The sequence below is a fragment of the Rhinoderma darwinii genome, chromosome 1 (genome assembly GCF_050947455.1).
Source record: "Rhinoderma darwinii isolate aRhiDar2 chromosome 1, aRhiDar2.hap1, whole genome shotgun sequence".
Taxonomy (NCBI): Eukaryota; Metazoa; Chordata; class Amphibia; order Anura; family Rhinodermatidae; genus Rhinoderma; species Rhinoderma darwinii.
The window spans coordinates 33,377,034-33,392,094 of NC_134687.1; the positions used below are offsets into that span (position 1 = coordinate 33,377,034).

General features: G+C 40.2%; 1 protein-coding gene across 2 annotated transcripts in view; it reads left to right on the top strand.

The window, feature by feature from the left end:
• Positions 1-2,945: 2,945 nt before the first annotated feature.
• SH3BP2 (SH3 domain binding protein 2) overlaps positions 2,946-15,061 on the top strand; it is a 34,599-nt gene continuing 22,483 nt past the window's right edge. The window contains exons 1-2 of one of the 2 annotated variants that reach the window (XM_075857231.1): positions 2,946-3,117; positions 13,481-13,620. In XM_075857231.1, the coding sequence (XP_075713346.1) occupies positions 3,038-3,117; positions 13,481-13,620 (220 nt within the window). In that variant the 5' untranslated portion in view covers positions 2,946-3,037. Of the gene's footprint in view, positions 3,118-13,310; positions 13,389-13,480; positions 13,621-15,061 lie in introns of those variants that run through there. The other variant, XM_075857222.1, reaches the window with a different exon arrangement.

Here is a 15,061-nt window from a genome sequence, read left to right on the forward strand (position 1 = left end):
GCCTTGCTCCTAACATTCCTAGTTTTAAGCGTGCCTTGAAAACTAATTTCTCCAAGGAGGCCTATTTCATATAACCCTAGTCCATGGCCCACACACAACTTGACCTGGTCACAGATATCTCCACTCCATCCTGTCCTCAACTAGCTACCATTGTCGCATCACTCTATGCTTTAAATCCGCATTGGCTCAGATACTGGTTGGGTGACTGGTTCATATACATTATTTATATTTCCCTTGCCAACACAAAGGGATGGTCCCCTAGACAAAATTTTCACCTTGCACATATTGTGTCACTCTTCCCATTCTATTTAAATTGTAAGCTTTTATGGGCAGGGACTTCTCTTCTTTTGTCTCATTGTTTCTTTATTTGTTTGGATTATTTGTCATTTTAATTGTTTGTTACTCCTCAATTATAAAGTGCGGCAGAATATATTGGTGCTAAATAAAGATTATTATTATAAAAAAAATATCAATATCAATATATACTAAGGATCTGTTAACAATGGCAAAATGGCTTTTGTTTTTACCAGAGCCACGTCGTATATGATGGATTCGTTGGTTAATAAATTCCATTAATTCAACCATCAGGTTTCCATTGTTTTAATTTTTAACAGAAAAGAGTGGCGCAGCATGGCAGCCATCAGAAAGTAACGGAAACCTGATGGAACAGACCCTAATGCCAGCGTGAACAATGGGCGATTATATGGTCACTGTTTAGAAAAAGTGCCTTGCAAAGTGGTAATTCATACATTCAGGGCATATTATATAATAAGATTAATAATTTGTTATGCTCCAGTACAGAAATATTATCACATTTGCCAGCTATTTAAAAGTTGACATATTCATATCAAAGTCAGCACAAATCCTGCCCTTACAAATACCATGCTAATATTTTGCTGACTTTTCCGTTTGGACCCTAAAGATGTTGGTCCAGCAAGCAATTACCTGCTGATGCTGAGATTACTTTTGTAAATTGTTGGGTTAACAATATTAATAAATTCTTCCATACATTGAGGACCATCGGCCATATCCTCTCAGTCTTCAGTATAAACCTCATGAACACAATGTGGCATGGATGCAGACATTGATTTATTTCTGTTGCTTATATAGAACCAACATATTATTCTGCACAAAAGTGGTCATCACTCACTGTCACTAGTAGGGCTCACAATCTAAATTCTCTATCTATATGTTTTTGGATATTTTTTAAGCGTAGGAGAAAACCCATGCAAATATGAGGAGAACATACAAACTTGATCTCAGATTGTAACCCAGGTCTCCAGTGCTGCAAGGCAACACTGCTACCCACTGAGCCATCGTACCGCCAGTGAATAGGGTTGGGCACTGGCCGCACAACTGTTTTGAAAGCTAAAATTTTAGAAAAGTGACATCGAGAAAATTCAGAGAAGCCATGTATTAAGCAACGTGCATCATTTTTTACCATATGTCCCACCTGTTTTTATAGAGCATGCCTCAACCTAAGGCATTTGAATCAGTAGTGCATATGACCCCCTTCATCACGCCCCAAAATGAATACAGACCCCAGACCACTTCAAAACAAGACCCCCTAAACAAATATAGACTTCAGATCCCATAAACTAATACAGACTGCAGACCAGGCTCCCTAAATAAATACAGACCTCGACAAGACCCCTAAATAAATACAGATCCCAGATCAGGTTTCCTAAATAAATACAGACCCCAGGTCAGATACCCTAAACTAATGCAGACCCCAGACCAGAAGCCCTCAACTAATACAGACCCCTTAAATATATGCAGACCCCAGTCCAGACCCCCTAAATAATTACAGACTCCAGACCAGAGCCCCTAAATAAATACACCCCCCAGACCAGACCCCCTAAATAAATACAGACCCCCAGACCAGACCTCCTAAATAAATACACACCCCAGACCAGACTCCCTATATAAATAAATCAACTTCTGACCAGAGCCCCTATATACATACACACCCCAGACCAGACCCCCTAAATAAATAAACTCCAGACCAGAGCTCCTAAATAAATACAGACCCCAGACCAGAGCCCCTAAATATATACACACCCCAGACCAGACCCCCTAAATACAGACCCCCTGACCAGACCAGAGCCCCTAAATAAATACAGACCCCCAGACCAGAGCCCCTAAGTAAATACAGACTCCATACCAGACTCCCTAAGTAAATACAAACCCCCAGACTAGACCCCCTAAATAAATATAGACCCAGACAAGACCCCGTAAAAAAATACAGACACCACCCCAGTTTAGACTCCTAAATAAATACAGACCCCCAGACCTTCTAAATAAATACAGACCCCAGTCCAAACCCCTTAAATAAATACAGACCCCAAACCAAACACACTAAACTAATACAGACCCCAGACCAGAATACTCTACAGAGGTGAGTATTTAATTAGGACACCGGGTACCCAGGAGAGGTCTCCCCTATTTTCCTATCTCACACACACATGCTAGGGAAAATTTCATTTGAGGCCTGTAAGTCTAACTTTTGGATTGAGGGTCCCTTGGGGAAACTTATGTGGACATGGGGAGAACATACAAACTTCATGCAAATGTTGTTCAGTACTGTTGGCGTCTATGCCCTTATTAGTCAACATACATGAAATATGGATACGTGCACTAAATCGAAATGAAGCGTCTTTTATAAGTCCACAGATAGTATAAATTTGCCGGTTTGTTCCTCTTTTTGCAAATGGGGAAGTTGCAAACCTTGCAAGTAAAGCACTGAACGGAATTTCCTTTTTTAATCAACTTCTGGGGAGTATTATACGTCTCAGGTTGTTGCTGTGAAACAAAGTTGTCAGAGCAGGAAACTTGTAACAAATATTGTATAGCCTGATTTTAGACCTCCGGAAGAAGGAAGTTTAGTATTATCAGAGGAAATCTGTCACGGACAGTTTTGTGTGCCAGATCCTCATAGTTGTATGTTGATGCCAGACGTGGTACATCACTGCTCCACTCTGACCACTTTCTTCTATCAAAGCATGAGATTTATCTACATAATCATGGTTATAATCTAATGGCGACGTCTATAAAAAGATCTAAGTCTCGGGCTACATCTATAGAAAAAAGAATTATGTGTCGTCTGGACACTATCAGGTTAGTGGCAATCTTGGTATAGTAAAAATTGTACATATGAGCATAAAATGGTAGAAAAAATATGTAGTCTGCACTTTTTAGAATTTTAGTTTACATTTTTTTGGTAATATTTAGGTATATGTTGTTGTTTTTTTTCTTTTTAAATGTAATTGTATGTATTTTTGGAATGCATTTATTTTTCGAATTTTATTCAATATCCAGTGGTGAAACTTGAAGTTCCTAGGTACCCATTGCAAAAACTGTAACAGGGCTCCCAATCTAGCACGTCATTTGTAGTACTGGTCTCCTCATATCTAGCACGTCATTTGTAGTACTGGTCTCCTCATATGGGTGCCCTCAGGCTCCAGGGCCTGGTTTTGATGTTACTCCTACTATAGGGCCGACCCTGGGGATATCTTTGTCAGGATCGGTGTTTTGTCTCTGGGTCAATGGAAGTACAAAATTAGGGCCCATGTGCAGCACAGCAGCACTCAATGTGTCTAGGAGTCTGGAGCCATGGTATGGGGACTGTGTGAGACACTATATTCTCCCCTAGAAGCAATGACTGTAGAGTAGAAAACCTCTATAATATGATATGGAAATGCGCAATTTTTTTCTCACAAATTCCATGTGTCTCCATATAAAATAAGAGGCACAAAGGAGTCTGGGCCCCTAGCAGTTTATGGGTGCCAATTTAGGAATCCATACAACATGGTTCCATAGTAGAACAAAGCATGAGAGCTAGATAGAAAACTGGTGTAATCATAATTTAATTGTATTATATTAAATGACATATTTGTAGACAATCTAATTATACAGTTTGTTAGTTTTATTTTATATTGTGTTTTTTTTGTGTGTATATTTCATTCATAAAAATGAATGTGCTTTTATACTGTTCAGCTTTATTTACAAATATATTTTTTTTTGCCATGGTGAAAACACTTGGGGCTCAAAGCAACTTCTTTGACTGTAGTTAAGCCCATGCACAGGTTCTATATCTAAAAATATGGCTGGAGAGAAGCCCAAAAATGGGAAGGAATTATTCGTTTCGAGACTATTTTTAATGGAACAAGCCAAGGCAAGGTTTGGAGATCCAAAGACATCTAAGCTAAATGGAAGGGTGCAGCAGGATTATTTTATTCTATAGATCAGTTGAGTAGCCCACCGATTGCATCTTTTTTCATGTTTAAGTCAATGAATGAAAAAGTATGCCTAAATCTAGCTACAAATATAAGATATCTGTTGGCGGTGCCCACTAATTTCAGCAGGATTTGCGGTATATCTAATGCCTTTGGTGATTTGTAGACTGTCCTCTTATGCCTGTCATTTGGGAAAACAGAAATTAGACAGTCCCACTCATCCCAAGCAAACAAAGAAGGTAGGCAGCACTCAAATAGTCGAGATAACCACTGGTGATTTACCATTTGAGTACTGCCTACCTTCTTTGTTTGCTTTGGATACTTTGGGGGAAGTTGGGACCATGTCTCTGGATTGGCGTGCACCAGAATCACAAACCCAACGCACAGAGTGCTGTTCACATCTCTGTTTTCTACAAGTCCCACTCATCCCCTTCGATCCTATTGTTTCACCCCCCACCCCCCCCCCCCCTGCAATTTGTTTGGCAACCTCTGATCCAAAAGTTATTAAAGAAATAGCCTGCACATATGGCCACTTTTTTATAGAGTAGAGGCCATGCCATGATCCCAAAATGTCAAGGCTGCCTCATACATCCCTGACTCCATGGCAACTAGATAGGTTTGACATTCAGATGTCTAAGATAGCTGGCTGAGACTACAACCCCCTGTGGCGCTGCAATTGTGCCCGCATTTGTTTTTACCTAGCTTGCTCAGAAACAGATATAACAAAAAAATAGCTAAACAAAAACATAACTTCATAGCAGAGGACAACTCGGATTTATATTTTCTGGTGCCATTTTTCCATAAGCGGCAGAACATTGCACAGACAGCAAGTGCCCCGTCATTTATTAACATTAACTTATTTTGCGGCTTCTTCTTTTTTTTTAACTTTATTTATATTATAGTTTGCGTTGGTGGATTTTTACGGGTCGTACTTCCTTTCATATTTTTTTTTAGACTTCTACAAACACCCCCATTTGAAGGGGCTTTTTGTTTATTTCTTATATTCTATTTTTATTGCTGCCTACGCTTCTCTGTTAAATTTAGCTGCTAAATCTGAGTGGGAAGTACTTATCAAACTCTTAATATTTGTATATAGAAATAAACCAGCCTGAAACACCTGCATTTATAGGAGAGAATAGCTTCATAATACAGTGTCCGATGGAACATGAGTCAGATTTTATAAAAATTGGTGACATATTGAGGTACATGTGCATGAGGCCTATTATCTTGAAAAAATATAATAGACCTTTAAAAAGTAAGGCTACGTTCACACGAACGTAGCCCACCTCGGACGTGACAAACTGCCGAGGTGGACCTGTGCGGGACGTGTTGTCACGGATCCCCCACAAACTACAGTCTATGGAGGGATGCGTAACACACAGTAAAATTGGACATGTCCTATTTTTCAACGGAGCATTCACATTCTCCGTTGAAACAACGGTCGTGTGAACGGCCCCATTGAAATACATGAGTGCGTGTGATGGACGTTGTTTTAACGGCCGTCACACGGATGAGATTCAAGTTCGTGTGAATGAGCAGTAACTGTACGTTCAGAAAACATTTGATATGTCATGGAGACACATCAGATGTTATGATCGGTGGGATTCGGGTGCTAAGACCTCCACCGCCGCTAGTACGAAGGTGCAGAAGAGCTCAGCAAAGCGTTCTGCACCTTCGGCTGCGATTGGCGCTCCTCCTCTGCCTGAAGTTTGGCTCAAATAAAACGTCTATGAGCCTGTCTAAGACACCCCCTAAGACTATACCATAGCTAAAAAGTGATCTAATGGCACCCCCTAAAACTATACCATAGCTAAAAAGTGATCTAATGGCACCCCCTAAAACTATACCATAGCTAAAAAGTGATCTAATGGCACCCCCTAAAGTTATACCCCTGCTCCCTTTACAAACTAAAGACTGTATTCTATTGACAGTGCTAAGGAGAGAAGCCATGGGGAATTAAATTTCCCTGCAGCTGCTCTTGATACAAGAGAAAATATTTAAAAGATAAACCTTTGCTCTAAAGGATAAAAACTAGTTAGATCCTGCCTGGCCATCATATTCTTTGGTGTAGCACTCCTACGGAGATCAGTGGTTGTAGATCATATTTCAGACTCTGTAGTTTGTAGTTCATAATGAAAGTCCCGAGAGATATGTTTGGTGTTTCCTATGCAATGTGAAAACAGAGATATAAAAAAAAAAAAGAAAAAAACACGCTTGTCTTCTCTGAAAGAAGGTTGAATTTGATATCACTAGTAAAAAATTATTAACCCCAAAATAATAATCCTATAAAAAAAATATTTAAAGGGATTGACCATTTTCAAATACTTTCATTCAAATTTGGGACTTCCATCAATTAGCGGGAGTGGTGAATGGCTACAGAGAGCATATCTCTTGCTGGTGGGCCCACCCTGTCCATGCATTACACAGATGGCCCTTAATTTCAATAGGCACCAAATAATTCTGTATTTCCCCTATGGTGGCGCTGCAGGGGAATTAAAGATTTGCTGATGGGTTCTCTTGCATATTCAATTCTTTTAAAGGTGAACACTCCTTTAAGGAAGAAAACTCGAGTAACGACCGCTCGTCCTCATCCATAGCTCCATGTGACAGGAGCAAGTGAGCGGCGATCAACGATGTCTCATTGATCGGCGCTCGCTGTGTCGGCAGGTGTAAAAAGGCCTTTAGCAATTTATGTATATGCAATCTGACAGTATACCATGGATGCCACAAATAAGTCAAATTCCTTTCATTTGATCTTCTATCTATACTAGTCCATGGTCTGCTGAAGGATTTACAGAAAAATAGCGCAGAATTATATTCCCCTCCGTTGCGTTTTTATTTCACCATTCCATTTCCAGCAATAGCAGTATAATAGGAGATTGCAGTATGACATAATGAACCAGGGACATGAAGTCCCTTTTGGGCTAGAACATCGTCCTTTACGCATTCTGCTGCTTGAGTCAAAGTCTGATAAGAACAGTTTTTAGATTCAAGTGTCTTACCACATCTTGTCATTTATTGATAAGTCATGTCTCACAAAAAAAACATTTAAGAAGCCTTTAATCTACAGTCACACTGTCTTTACTAGACGTAAAGTCGCACTGACGTACGGCTCTGCTGCGTTGACCTCATACAGCAAGTTATCTTTACTATCCATGTCTTTTCCTTTCTAGCGTCCTGTTTAGTCAGCCTTGTCCTTCTCAAGGCGGTACACAAGTAGGCAATTCCTTCTAAGATTATAAAGACAGTAAAATTCTTAAAAGGTGACTAAACTTTTAATTTTTTTGGACTTATCGGCTTTTCTCAGAAAACCAAGCGAGCGGAGTACAAGCTCAATAGAAAGTCAATGAACCCGTACACTGCTCGCTCAGCTTTCCAAGGAAAGCCAATCAGAAAAGAATCAGGACAGCGCTCACCCGAGCACTTCTCCCGCTTCGTTTTAGCGATGGGTGGGGCTCTCCGTGCTCTGACCCCCACCGATCAAAACTTCTGACCAGTCACTATATATCAAAAGTTTTTTAAAAGTTTTGTTACCCTTTTATTAACTATAAAAGGCAATTATTGAAATCTATATTATATTCTCCAGTTTTATGTGAATAAAGATTATTTCTAGATCTCTGCTTGCTCTCAGTTAATGGAAACATTCTTGTTTATATTCAAAGTCTTAAAACATGTCCTGCTCACACAGCTGCATGGTCCATTACAAGAGGGAACTCTGGTACACTTTTCTAAATTGTCTATTTTTATTTCAAGTTTTCTTGTATTGTAGCCGTGCATCAGTGTCAGTTGAGCATGATTTTTGAGTCTGGATATAAACAAGAATGTTTCCATTCACTGACAACAAGTAGAGATTCGGTGATTGATGTTGATGGTGAAAAATTGAGACGCAAAGTATATTAGCAAGTTGCATAACATGACTAATGTTTTTATATATTTTTTTACATTGTATACAGACATACACGGCAGCTATAAGTCACTGGTGAGAGGGCTGGGAGTAGGTGGGGGGAGCGCTCCCTTTATGAATATAGTGGACTCATAACTATGAGTCCACTGTAATTTTTGTTAGCTGTTAGATCTGCTGTTTAGGATCCTCATCTCTTGGTCAGAGTGAGAACGATTACAAAGAGCATTTCTCGATCTGGAGGATCAGTCCTGTCCTGCATTACACAGAAAACCCATACATTTAAATAGGTACTGCATAATGCTTCATTTCTCCTGTGGGGGCGCTGCAGGGAAATTGAACACTTAGGCTTGATTCACACGAGGTCATTACGTTCGTAATTGACGGACGTATTTCGGCCTCAAGTCCCGGACCGAACACAGTGCAGGGAGCCGGGCTCCTAGCATCATAGTTATGTACGACGCTAGGAGTCCCTGCCTCGCTGCCTGACAACTGTCCCGTACTGTAATCATGTTTTCAGTACGGGACAGTTGTCCGGCAGCGATGCATGGACTCCTAGCGTCGTACATAACTATGATGCTAGGAGCCCGGCTCCCTGCACTGTGTTCGGTCCGGGACTTGCGGCCGAAATACGTCCGTCAATTACGGACGTAATGACCTCGTGTGAATCAAGCCTTACTGCTAGGTTTCCCCACAGATTTTTATGTAGCAGAGGACCTGCTCCTCTGACTGCGCCCTCTGCACCTCCTATAGTTACGCCCCTGCTAAGTGTCTTTTTATAGCAATAGGCTCAATGTTACTTTCAGCAATAGTTTCATAGATACTGTAAACTCTGAATAAATATAAATAATGAGGTAAGTGTCCCTTTAAGGAATCTTGTAAATATTAAGCGGAAACAAATGCTTCTTGGCCAGTTTTTTCCTATATTCTTGACAGAATCTTCTTTCATTGAAATAAAAACGTAATTGGACAGAGAACCGATTGACGGACATAATGGCAGCTCAGTGCGGTTACAATCTTCACTTTATACTGCAGTCTAATAATACTCATGATGATAATCCAGCATTGTAGTGCGTTCAAGTCAGAAGTTCAGGCAAAGTTCATCATTAAAACGTGGTATTGGGCACTACGTTCAGAGACGGAGAATCAGTTAAAGTGCTTTTATCCCGTTTTATAGACGGCAATTAAGATAATAACTATTTACTTATTTACAATAGAGGAGATTTGACAAAACTAGTGCAAGGGAGAATTGGAGCAGTGGTCCATAGGTCTCATATTTCAGAGGACTTTAGGAAAATCAAAGAAAAAACCTTATTGACTGCTAAGGCGAACTCTACCCATTTTCCTTTGTGCTAGTTTTGATAATAACACCCTCCAGTTACAAATCTTTACTATACTTTATGGGGCGGTTTCAGGAGATATATACAAAATGTTGTGTTTTTTTTCTATCCAAGGAAGTCGTTCATGCCTGTCCATAAACACTATAGGTTGCGTCATACTATACAGTACAGTATATTTCTTCACTCAATGCTGCTTATGCTGTGTGTGCATCTTGTGCTGCTAAGACCTAAACCCAGAGATATTGGCCACGCTATAGCTCCACCAATATTCAGCTGCTCACAATGTAAACGATTGGGGGGCAACACAGCAGTAGCCTGTACAGAGTATTTTTTTATAAATGTAATTTTTCCGACATAAATGAGAACATAGAAACAGGTTACAGCACATATGCTGTTGCATATGTTGCCCATATATATGTGTGTGTGTGTGTATATATATATATATATATATATATATATATATATTAGTCCTCAATGAATTAGAATATCATCAAAAAGATAATTTATTTTAGTAACTCAATTGAAAATGTGAAACTCATATATTATATAGATTCATTACACACTGAGTGATCTATTTCCAGCGTTTTGTTTTTTCTTTTAATGTTGATGATTATGGCTAACAGTTAATGAAAATCGAAAATTTAGTCTCTCAGAAAATTTTAATATTGGGTATAAGTTGAAGATTGTAGACTCATGGTGTGACACTCTAATCAGCGAAACAACACAAAACATCTCCAAAGGTTTCCTAAGCCTTTAAATGGACTGGTCTGTTGCTCAGTGTCCAAGTCCTGTTTTCAGATGAAAGTAAATTTTGCATTTCATTTGGAAATCTCAGTCCCAGAGTCTGGAGGAAGAGTGGAGAGGCATCAATCCAAGTTGCTATTTGTCCAGTGTGAAGTTTCCACAGTCAGTGATGGTTTGGGGGCCGTGTCATCTGCTGGTGTTGGTTCGCTGTGTTATATCAAGTCCAGAGTCAGCACAGCCGTCTAGCAGGACATTTCCCAGCACTTCATGCTTCCCTCTGCTGACAAGCTTTATGGAGATGCTGATTTCATTTTCCAGCAGGACTTGGCACCTGCCCACACTGCCAAAAGTATCAATACCTGGTTTAATAACTACAGTATCACTGCGCTTGATTTGCCAGCAAACTCACCTGACCTAAACCCTATAGAGAATCTATAGGGTATTGTCAAGAGGAAGATGAGACACCAGACCCAACAATGCAGACGAGCTGAAGGCCACTATCAAAGTAACCTGGGCTTCCATAACACCTCAGCAGTGCCACAGGCTGATCGCCTCCATGCCACGCCGCATTGATAACACCTCAGCAGTGCCACAGGCTGATCACCTCCATGCCACGCCGCATTGATAACACCTCAGCAGTGCCACAGGCTGATCACCTCCATGCCACGCTGCATTGATAACACCTCAGCAGTGCCACAGGCTGATCGCATCCATGCCACGCGGCATTGATAACACCTCAGCAGTGCCACAGGCTGATCACCTCCATGCCACGCCGCATTGATAACACCTCAGCAGTGCCACAGGCTGATCACCTCCATGCCACGCGGCATTGATAACACCTCAGCAGTGCCACAGGCTGATCACCTCCATGCCACGCCACATTGATAACACCTCAGCAGTGCCACAGGCTGATCACCTCCATGCCACGCCACATTGATAACACCTCAGCAGTGCCACAGGCTGATCACCTCCATGCCACGCGGCATTGATAACACCTCAGCAGTGCCACAGGCTGATCGCCTCCATGCCACGCCGCATTGATAACACCTCAGCAGTGCCACAGGCTGATCGCCTCCATGCCACGCTGCATTGATCACCCCTCAGCAGTGCCACAGGCTGATCGCCTCCATGCCACGCCGCATTGATAACACCTCAGCAGTGCCACAGGCTGATCGCCTCCATGCCACGCCGCATTGATGCAGTAATTCATGCAGAGTCGGAGCCCCGACCAAGTATTGAGGGCATATATTGTACATACTTTTCAGTAGGCCAATATTTCGGTATCAAAAATAATTTTTGAAATTGGGCTTATATAATATTCTAATTTTCTGAGACACTAAATTTTGGGTTTTCATTAACTGTTATCTATAATCATCAACATTAGAAGAAAAAAATGCTGGAAATAGATCACTCTGTGTGTAATGAATCTATAGAATATATGCGTTTCACTTTTTGAATTGAATTACTGAAATAAATTAACTTTTTGATAATATTCTAATTCATTGAGAAGGACTAGTATATGTATATTAATTGGAATATATGATAGTGAATAATTAAAGTACAACGCTGGGGGGATTTATCAATTCATTTGCACCAGTATTTTGCCATAGAAAAGATACAAATTATGGCGACTTAGCAGGAGGAGCGTGGCCAACACACTCCAATGCACTTGAGATTAAACCTGGAGTCTGGAAAGTCAGTTTTAATAGATGTCCCCCTGGATTTTACAGTTGGACAGCTCCACGGCATATAGTGTCATATATTAGGAAGTGATGGATGTAAAGATATTTTAAAACCTCACTCCACTGCTACAACGGCATATACATAATATAATAATACACTGCTGTTTTATAATACATAAGCCTGGTCAAGGTAGAAGATTGCACAATAAATCATTGTTTTGTGTATGCAGCTCCTATGCAGATCTGTGTGTCTCGATGGTTATAGACTATACTGTAAACTACAGCTTGATCTGATCCTGCTATCATGTCTTACTCTGAACAGATGGAAGGAAATGACATATGACTGAAGGATCAAACTACACAGGATTTGTTTGTAGTGTCTAACCATGTAGACGCATAGGTCTGCATAAGAGCTGTATACACAAAACGTTGGGATTTTATTTTTACTGAAGTATATTTACAAAAAAAATGAATTTTTTGTTTTAGTTGATTCAGAGCAAAAACAAAATGGTTGCAAAAGGATACAATGCCCTTTAATTGGAAAATAATTTTGGACTTTTCAGTGATTGCTAAAAATTATTTAAAGGCTAAAGTTGTAAGCAATTTTTTTTATTATTTTTAAATGAATGTATTTTGTGTTTTTAAGTAACTTTCAAATTCGCTTCTATTAAAAACATTTATTTAACTTTTTTTTTTTTTTTTTACAATACAGCTTCTATGTATGCTGTGTAATCAGAAACGGTATCATTCTGTCTAAGCCGAATCCATCAGTTCAGCTAAATTGACGGCTCGGCTGAGAGCGGGTCCTGCGTGTCTCTGACACCCACAAAGGATCCAGCTAATATCGATCACTTCTAAGTTCATAACTTTGATGTGATCGATATTACCTGGATCCCTGTGTGTCAGAGACACGCAGGACCCACTCCCAACTGAACCGAACTGACGGAATCGGCTGAGAGAGAATGATATATCTTCTATGTATACAGGATACATAGTTGTATCTTAAAAAGTGATTTTAAAAAAAAATAAAAGTGAATTTGAAAGTTGCTTAAAAACACAAAATACATTAATTTAATTAAAAATTGCTTACAAAGGTGTAGCCTTTCAATTTTTTACATAGTAGTGGATATTTGTGAATTCATGTGTTGTAAAAATTAGTAAATGAATAACAGGGGGTTTTTGAATAGGATGAAGGTAACAGAGGTTAATTTAAGATAATAATTACCTGGTTCTTCTACAAGGAAATTACTGGCAAGTTTATATCCCTGTGTTGTTATTATTAAATGCCTTGCTCTGGGATGGTTTGCATTGGCACTATGCCACAGTAGAAGGGTGAAGGTTATCATAACTTTCATAACAAGTTCACTAGTCAGTGTGAGCCATATCATTGGACACAGGAACACTATGACCACTGCTCATGTCATCCTGTCCACTCAGTTCCTGCAGGTATTTGGAATGAAAACACGGAACTAATATGTGTGGCTGGGTAGGTTTGGAAAAAACCTGACTGTACTGTAGCAATAAGATGACCTTGCATTAAGATTTGTGAACAGGAATAACTTTATCCATGTCTTGCAGAAATATGGCATCGGGAGAAGTCAGCTGGCCCGTTCCCATGAGGGCCATCGGTGCCCAGAACCTACTGACTATGCCGGGGGGAGTTACTGTCTCAGGATACCTGCACAAGAGAGGAGGAAAACAATTACAGCTATTTAAATGTAAGTTACTAAAATGACAGATAAATACACTAAAAAGAGTCTGGTGAGGTTTTCTTTTTCTTTAAAGGGTAAAAAAAACAAAATAACAAGGGCCCCAATGCAAAATGTGTAACAGGGGCCACCACCTACCATGTGCCATTTATAATACTGGTATCTTCTTATGTGGCAGAGGGGCTTTTGGTGACCCTCAGGCACCAGGGCCCAGATGTGATTTCTAACTCTGCACCTCCTATAGCTCTGCCCCTGTATATCAAAGTGACATGCTAGAAAGTGTTGTCATTGGGGATCCATGAACTTGGACCCCCACTGATTTCCTAGTAAAGCCCATAAACCCCTGATTTCCTAGTAGATCCCATAGTCCTCTTTGGATCGTCAGCCGCAACTTTCCTGGACAATAATAGCTGATCACCAGGGATCCAACAGTTGAAACCAGAGGCGCCTGTAGGGTCTTTTTTTTTTTTTATCCGCGGTAATAATTCACTTCTGACTGCCCATGTACAACAGTCTGTATACCCCTTCTCATCCACACCCCAAACACCACTCAGTACCCGAGGCAAATGCCCCATGAGTCCCTTCCCTAGCTATGCCTTTGGTGAAAACCCCCATGATCAGTCAGCCATCAGGAGAAGAAGCTTGTAAGTATGGGACAACCAGTTTATTCATCCAAGTGAAGCTCCACCTGTTATGAACAGATTCCTCATGCACTGTATATACAGTAATTGTGATGTCTGTTATGAAATTTACAGTCTTGATTCTTCACGATTTTTAATTAAAAGTGTCTGTTTTTTTCTAGAAATAGTGCCACTTTTGTCTGTAGGTTGTGTCTAGTATTGCAGCATTACTTAAATGCGGCTGAGCTGCAGTGCCAGACTAAGCCTACTGAGACACTAGTGGCGCTGTTTCTGGAGAAAAAAGTAGACTCTTTAATCTGATACAAACCCGTTAATCCCGGAAAATACCTTTAATATTATGAATATTTGTCCAGTATTAGCGGTACCTTCCAAGACTTTATAATTTGTATTGTTCCTTTGTTTTATGATTGAATTTACTAACCCTGTACAAACATATGTTTATCTTTGTATTGCTATGTGGCAGCTTTGTGTGTTTTACAAATCTTGATTCATAATCCCTTTGCAAACACTACGCCTTGGAATGAGAGCTTATTAAACAAAGGTTAAGGCTTTGTTCACATCTGTGCTAGGGCTCCGTTCCGACTGAGTTTCCCGTCAGAACGGAGCCCTGACAGACACAAACGGAAACCATAGGTCATATAGTTTCTCAATTCTTTTTCCATTAATTCAATTCGATTTTTATTCTAAACATATTTTTTCTCTTCTCCCGCACTGAGGCCCCCGTTCTCCACGGCTCCAGTCCTGGAAACTCCTGCAGCGGTGACGTGCTCTTCATCTATGATGTGCCGTTGCAGTCAATCGCTGGCCTC